Source organism: Quercus suber, unplaced genomic scaffold (assembly GCF_002906115.3).
Source record: "Quercus suber isolate HL8 unplaced genomic scaffold, Cork oak 2.0 scaffold_32, whole genome shotgun sequence".
NCBI lineage: Eukaryota > Viridiplantae > Streptophyta > Magnoliopsida > Fagales > Fagaceae > Quercus > Quercus suber.
In genome coordinates this window covers 446310-454466 of record NW_027069497.1, presented here as the reverse complement: position 1 = coordinate 454466, position 8157 = coordinate 446310, and the positions used below count along the sequence as shown (strand labels likewise).

At 34.4% G+C, this 8157-nt stretch overlaps 1 protein-coding gene across 4 annotated transcripts; it reads right to left on the bottom strand.

The window, feature by feature from the left end:
* Positions 1–3001: 3001 nt before the first annotated feature.
* Positions 3002–7797, bottom strand: LOC111985432 (F-box protein At2g27310). 4 transcript variants are annotated; one of them, XM_065770490.1, is made up of 3 exons: positions 7564–7797; positions 5487–5560; positions 3002–4345 (listed from the first exon to the last, which is right to left on the bottom strand). In XM_065770490.1, the coding sequence occupies exon 3, from the start codon at positions 4337–4339 to the stop codon at positions 3212–3214; it is 1128 nt and encodes a 375-aa protein (XP_065626562.1). In that variant the 5' UTR covers positions 4340–4345; positions 5487–5560; positions 7564–7797; the 3' UTR covers positions 3002–3211. The 4 variants fall into 4 exon arrangements, with proteins under 4 accessions (XP_065626562.1, XP_065626563.1, XP_065626561.1 ...); XM_065770491.1 differs by lacking the exon at positions 7564–7797 and adding an exon at positions 7330–7557; XM_065770489.1 differs by lacking the exon at positions 5487–5560.
* Between the last annotated feature and the right edge of the window lie 360 nt (positions 7798–8157).

The following is an 8157-nucleotide window of genomic DNA, read 5'->3' as shown; positions in this document are numbered from 1 at the left end:
AGAGCGAAGCCTTTCTTAGTCTCCATCTTCATCGGAGGGGGCGAAATCAAACCGTCTGATCTAGGAAGAGGTGTCGTTGTTGTTGTGGAAGATCGGTGAATCAGTGGCCGAGTCCTTGAGTGGGTTAGAGTTGGTGATCTGGTAAACGGAGAACATGGTGTCCTCTTTGTTGGCATCGACTTCTGCCTAAATGGGTCTGATCAACCTTCGCTCCGATCAATTTTGGGTTTCGGCTTGAATGGCTATGGGTTTCGGCTTGATCTGGGCTTTGATCAACCATGAGAATGAGAAACAAAAAAAAAAATCACAAAGCTTTAGTCTGAGAGATTTGGGTTTTAGCTTGATGGTGGCTGGGTGATGATGACGGTGGTTGGGTTTAAGAGAGAGAGAGAGAGAGAGAGAGAGAGGCAGTGGGAGAGAGAGAGAGGCCATGAGTAAGAAAATAATAAAAAATGTAAAAGAATGAATATTTTATTGAACAAATGTGTAAAATAGATCAACTAATGTAAGTATTTTGTAAAAGTGGATATGTAAAATAGAAAAAGTAGGTCTTTTTCTTGCAAAATAGACAGAAAATTTGGACAAATTGATGTGGTTGCTCTAACAAAATAAAACATAGGATGATTCCATATTTTAGCTTTTAAGGGTATACCACATGGTGATGCTGATAACTATTTGTCCCAAAAATTCAAAAAAAGTATGGAATGAGTTGAAAATTTTATTCATTTCATGTCATCGTGATGTTCTTGAGATTTGTACAAGGGCTTGAATGATAATGGTTGTTGATAATAAAGTTCAATTGATTTATTTCAAAGCAGAATCAAAATGAGATTAGATTACATAGCTTTCCCTTTCAAAATTAAATTCGACCATCATTAATCTCTTCTTTGACCTTTTCTTAGTAAATTGATATTTCCAATTTGGTACACGATGGGTTTGTTCGTGTAACCAGGTACAATTTAGGAAATTAGGTGTTAATTATCATGTGATAGTACGAACAAATGCCATACCAGCAGGGCATACATACATTTGGTTAAGTGGGTCGACCAATCTTTATTAATTTGGAAGCCCAATGAAGGTTTTAGCCCAACATGATTCCTTATATTTTATCTCTCAAAAGTTTGTGTAACAAATAATAATGTTCAAACCATTTAAGGGGGCAAATTCTTGAATCACATAAAGACTCAAGCCAATTAGGTGTTTGGTTCATGCACAGCATAATATAAAAGGAAATAGAGAGGGGTAAAGTAAAGAACAATACAGTCTACTATTGAATAAATGAAGTAAAAGATAAATAAATAAATAAAGGTGAATTGCATTATGAACGGAGGGTTCAAGTTAATTTAACAATAGAGTTTTAAGATCCTAATAAAATCCTTAAAATTTATTATTATACTAGCAGTTTAAATTTTACTATATCATCCATAATTTAAATGAGTTTTTAAAAAATATTTATTATTACGTATTTAAATAACGATTATGTGGGTAAAATCTAAACCTCTTATTGGATTAAGATTATCTGGAGTTCTTAGGATAATTCTATTTAAACAACACTAACTAGTATTATTTTATTTGTTATATTTTATTTTATTTTATTTTTTATGATATGCTAGAATCCAATCGATTCATTTCATTATGGACGTAAACTTTTAACTTTTAAGAATTCCACAATAGAGTTATCCTAAAAATTGTACAAAATCCTAATCGCAGTTTTAATAGTTCCTGGGTTTTCAATTTGATTGGCAGGTGAATAATGTTTTTAATACATTTTGAATAATAGTCTTTTACTCATAAGCTTAAAAGTCTTTTAAAAAGAGAAGAAAAGGTCAAAAAGAAAGGAGAACCTTCGTGAATTGGGTTGTGTGCCCTTTTGGTTTGAGCTAAATTTCCTTGTGGAAGATGAAGCACAAAATTCATATTGTTGGTACAAGTCATTAACACAGGAAGTGACTAATCAAACCATTAGTTATGTCAGGAGAAAATGAAGTTCACCTCTATGTTTCCAAGAAAGAAAAGAGTTGGATTTATTAGACCATATTGTTCAAGCCAAAGTCCAAAACTATTCCTATTCATAACAGGAGCTGTGTTATTGCTAGTTGATGTAGAATTATGTATCATCTAATTAAAAAGATGTTATATTTCTACTCGTTTGGAAGAAGCTTATTTTCATTGATTTATTGGTCTTAAAAAATAAGTTGAGCACGAGTATTGTCCCTAGGAAAAGTAAACCTTTGAAATTGTTGTACATAAGCTAAATAAGTCAAATAAATAGCTTATTTTTTATAAACCACTTGTAGAAACTAAAGATCAGATAAAATGTTGTAATAATTCATGGCAGAGATTAATACCTCTATTCAATTAGATGTAAAATCAGTACTAGTCATTGTTTTTGTAGTTTTCAAAAATATTTATTTTGGATTTAAAAAAGAAAAAAAAAAGGAAAAAAAAAAAAAAAGACTATTCAACTTATGTTCTTCAAGACTTTAACTAGTAATGTTGACACCCAGTCTGAAAATTAAGTACAGGAAGATACGCATAAGAAAATCCAGGTGTGAATGCATAGTTAAGATATAGGTAAGACTATAAGATATATGAAATGACCAATCCAGTATCCATGTTAGGGGGCCCAAATATCTCCTGATGTCTTGTTTCACTATTGCAATGATTTTGAAGTCAGATAGATGAACCAACTCTGGCCAGACTCGTTCATTTTCTTTACAACCCCCCATCCCCCCCAAACACACACACACACACACACACAAACCCTTCCCAGTTCAGTTTCTATTTACACATGAATGCAGTGGATGAGGACTATTAAGCACAAGCATAAGCATAAGCCACCTTCAAAAGGAAATCTCCTGAACCAGACCGGATAGCGGATATTACAAATGCAATAGACCAAATTTTGGACAAGAAATATGATACAATGAACAAAAAACAAACAAACAAAGGATATTATCATACTTTGACATAATGGTTCAGGAAAGGTGCATCTTATCCATCCAAGAAAATGAAAATCATATGCTCCATCTTATTCCAGAAGAGTTTTGTTGAACGTTTTGTATGGGGAAACTTACAAGTCAAAGAAATGAGAACAGCGACTTTCTCTTAGTTGAAGCAAAATTGAATATTTACATCAGAAGAGTTACAAAGATTGAAAGTCTGTTAGAGCACTCTCAGCTAACAGTGTTAATATGGAGGCTTTTCTGTTTTATAAGATGATGTACCAGAACATTACAAATACAGAAATGCCACCCAGGATAAAAATTCTGTCTAATCTGCTTTCAATTCTCATCTTCTCCTCCTTTAACTCACTCTGCACTTTCGAGTACAAATGACAAGACTCGAGGACTTCACTGTAATTTTTGCTCCGACGGCAGCTCAGTGCTTTCTTCAGGATAAGCAAACTGTTTCTTCCATTAACATGAGAACCTTCCATGTCTTCCAACTGCATGCTCAGTTCGGTTAATTTGAGAGTTGTCTGAACGTCCTCACCCTCAGTATGGATCACTCTGAATTTCATACTAAGGATGCATTCCACCACTTGACATGGAAGAATGTCTTTCGCAGGAAGGACAGATCCAAAGCGCAACACAAAATCCTTTTCTGTTGGCCAGTACCTTTGCCCACCAAGAGGACTCCAGCTAGCAAGATTAGCAGCTTGCTTTATTTTTCTGTTTACAACAATCCAGCTAAGCCGGAGTCCATCACGAAGCTCCTGCCATAGCTTCCCATCTTTTCGTTCTCTTTCCATAGATGCAATTGGTGGCAGACCATCAGATACCGAAAGTGTAACCTCACTGTCATTCTCATCATCTCTAGCTGCATAAGTTAGAAGATCAATCCGAAATGGGCAGTTGTAGAACCAACCGTCAAAGCCATTTGCATTTGGAATGCCCCAAAGGACTTTTGAGCATATTGTTTTATCTTTATATCTAATATCCACAATGGAAACAAAATCTGATGGCGAAATACTTTCAAATTCATCCATGTCACCATAGTATTCAGCCTCAGTCCATTCTTCAGGGTACTCGGGATAGTTGTTCCATTGGTGCTCAGTGACTTCTTTGTTTACAATAAGGGGAAAACAATCTGCATAGAACTTTCTGAATCCACCAATGGATGATATTAAACTTTTGACGTCTTCCCTATTGGTTGAAGGCCACATAGAAGAGCACACATTTTCCCATAATTTTTCTTCTTTTGATATGGAACAGAACGCTGCACAAGAACAAGCTGCACTTGCCAAAGTTGGACCATCAAGACGCCTTAATATGTCATAGAAGAGATCGCTGTTCAATGATTCCATACTCTCAACTGGTGAAACCGCCATAGCCATAGACCTCTGATCATCAGAGGGAAAACTTAATAGATTATACACTAATAACAAGATAATTGAGGAATCATATTTCAAGGACACTTGTGAATATGGGGTCACATCACTTTCTTTCAGTGAAAAAATCAACATATAGGAACACTTAACAAGCATAGTTTAAAAGGGCCTTCAGGCCCTTTCATTGACTCTTAATAAGTTTAACAAGCTGCCACTGCAAGACGCAACAACCTTTCCACCTCAAATTTAACAACAACATTAACAGTAATAATAACAACCGCAGATATGAAAAGAAGGAGCTTTGAAGTATTCTCAGATTAGGGACATGTATCTCAACTACTCAACATTCTATTCCATCAAGCATGGCTGGCCTTAACACTGACAATTTATTTTCAGAATTGAGCCTTTCTTCCTACATACCATCTCAATGATCATGTTTGTATGTAAAGCAAGTTCACCCTGCATTAAGAGGAACTTGGTTTTATCTTGAATATAAATAACCAGCTTTTATGTAATTAGAATGTAAAAGTGTTCTAATATAGCTTCAATGCACAATATTCAATAAGTACCAAAAGATCCCCCCCCCCCCCCCCCCCCCTCTCTCCTCCTCCTCTCTTGATGCATGCCCAAACCTATAACTTATAAGCAATATTGATTAATTACCGGGAAACAAAAGAAAAGAACTTCTGACTTCTGATACTCCAGCCTAGAGATCATATAATAATGAACAGTGCAAAAGTAAAGACAGTGAATTCACCAGCAAATACAAAATAATTAATTAGTTGGTATGCCCAAAGCCAAATCAAGAAAATTGAAAAATCTTCGTAGATCTACCTTGACAATTAACTGCTTCATAGATCTATAATTACAGTATGCCTGAGCTGCCTAAAATTCCAAAAAAGGATTATCTAGATGTAGGTCTGCTTATGGCTCGGATCAACTTAAGTTAAACGGGAGTCTACTGACCTGCCTCTAATTTATGAAGCAAATATGAAACTTCATACATCTTAAAGTTCATCAGATAGGATGAAAAGAGAATAATTTTTGAGGTCTTAATACTCATTGTGCCTAGCAATGAAGAGAGCAGTATAGGATGGCTGGCTTTCTATATAAAGATTCAAACAAAAAGGAAAAATGGTCAAACCATACTTACCAAATGAGGAATTTGACATGAATTTGAGTCAAAAAGGATCCAATTTTCTTTCACAATGAGAACGAATCAGGAATCTGAATAAGATGGAGACTGTGAGCTCGAATAATAATAGGGTGGAGAACAACCTTTACTAGATCCAAATAAGATATTTGAAGATATTTACACAAAATTTTGTAGGCTTATCTTAAGCAAAAAAAAGCATGTTTGAGAGCTGAGGACATGGTGTCTGACACTCATTGGGAGACTTATAAAAGAATTCACCTTTAGTACCAGAGAATGTACAAAATCATAAGATTTCATTCATTTTTGTCAAGAAACTTGCACATGATTATTAGTGTCATGAGTTTTTACAACCTATGGTCTGTCTGCAATCAAACTAGCACTAGAAATTGGATAAATAAACATGTATATACAAATTTTACATTACAACATATGGCTGCATCCTGTATCCACATTTTGAAAGTTTAACGAATCTGAGACCAAGTCCCCATTTCAAAAATGTTATACAGTTCTCATGTCCAAATCCATAAAATCATTGTGTTTTCAAAAAAATATTAACTTGAGTAAAAATACATAACCTCATACATTTATTTTAGCATGCAATCAAGGCCAAGACTCTCTTTTTTTTTTTTTTTTTTTTTTTTTTTTTTTTTTTTTTTTAAATTTTAATTCCATGGGAAAATAAGAAAAAAACAACAACCAAGCCTTAATTCCAACATTTTGGGGCCAGCTATGATTCTCAATAGACTAATAAGGGTTGGTTACATGTCTTCTTTTCCGCCATTATACTCTATTCAAAATCATACTTTTTGTTACCTCCTTCATTGACATGTTCTTTTTTACTACTACTAATATTAGTTGGGTCTTCCTAACTTCTCTCATTTCCTCAACTTAAATCGACTTACTCTTCCTCACCAGTGCATTAATCGCTCTCCTTTGCACATGACCAAACCCTCTCAAGTGACTCTTCCTCATATTTTCATAAATAAAGGAGATCCCTATCTCTAAGTAAATTTCCTTATTTCAAATCCTATCTTGTATTTTTACTTATTCATCTTAACATTCTCATTGTAGCTAAACTAATTTTTTGAACATATTACTTCTTAACAGCCCAATATTCAGTACCGTGGAGCATAGCTAGTCTTGCATTTATCAAAAACTATAATATAATACTATAGTTCTAATTAAAGTAGTTTAATTTCAAAAACTAAAAAGTAAAAGTACAATAAAGTTTTCAAAAGATCATCAATTTGCTATTCGAAATAAACATTAGTGTCACTACTTAGGGACTTCTTCATTGGTAAATATTAGAATTTCACATATGATGTTTTACATGCATGGGAAAGCCTGGGAGATAAACAACAAACACTCCCAAACATAGATACCGTGGAAACAGAATTAGAAACTCCTCTAAGAGGTCAAGCCTCAGTCCATGACATGATATAAAAAACCATTTGAGAGCATGTAGCTCCACAACCATATTATATGTTTAAAGAAACTTATTGCACAAGATGGACACATAAATTGATATCCTCTAACCCATGATGGCTGTGCTCAAGTGGTTTAACACAGGATTCTAAACAGAATTATAAATAACCATATGATAAGTGAACCAATATAACAATAAAACAAACAGAAACAAATTTAGAACTACTAAAGAAGTGGCCAATTTAGAAACTAACAACTCGGCTCTGCAACCAAAAATAACTTCCATAGAATCACCTAAGAAGTAAATATCCTTTAGGGAAAAGAAAGAAACAAATGCAATTCATCACAAATGAAAACTATAAACATCACTTTTTGGAAATACAGATTATACCAGCTACATAACAAAACTTCTTACATGGGCATTCAACTTTTTCTTCTTCATCTTTTACCGACACAAAACTCAGAAAGACACAGAATTTCAACACATTAGTCTCAACCCAAAAACAAGTATATGTAGGAAGTGAGAAATAAAACTTCCAAATTCATCATCATAAACAAAAATCAAACATAAAACCCAACCTAACAATCAAATACACTCGCTCAGTATGAAAAAGGAAGAGAGAGAGAGAGAGAGATAGAGTTAAGGCACCTCATAGACTAGGCAGCTATCAATATAGATAGCTGTGAAGAAAGTGAGGACCCAGATAGAGAAAAGGAAAAAAGAAAGCTTTTTTGGGAATATAAGGTACACCCAGATGAGGATTGAAGAGGATCTGATGGAGAATCCTTTAGAGATTATTTTGGCTGACAAAATTGAAATCTAAAAGATGATATATGGATTTGTCTGTTTGTTTGTTGAAGGGTCACTTTCCCCTGTTGTTGGACACGATTGTAAGAGCATTTGCAGCAGTGGAGCTAAAAAGCTATAATGCTATTTTAGCTCCACCAATATAGCAAAAAAGCCTTGCAGCAGTGGAGGCAAAGCCATAATTTTTTGCTGATTTGCTACAGTGCACATCTATAAATAGATGTGCACTGTAGCAAACATCTAAAAAAAAAAATAATTTTTTATTCATCCTCTGATGCAACTGGCATTATTTTTTTTCATTTCTTTTGTCTATCTCACCGTGCTCAGTTCTCTCGTCCTTCTCAAAAAAAAAAAGCTCAGTTCTCTCTGTTCATCAAGCTCTTATCTCTCTCATCTCCCAGCCCACGCCGGCGCCGTCCCAGCCCACGCCGTCGC

Excerpts from the sequence above, each read along its gene's own strand:
- LOC111985432 (XM_065770488.1), bottom strand. The coding sequence starts at position 7,356 with ATGAAGAAGAAAAAGTTGAATGCCCAT. Across the intron at positions 4,346-7,329 it reads AGAAAAAGTTGAATGCCCAT|AGGTCTATGGCTATGGCGGT; the intron begins GTAAGAAGTTTT and ends TCTGATGATCAG.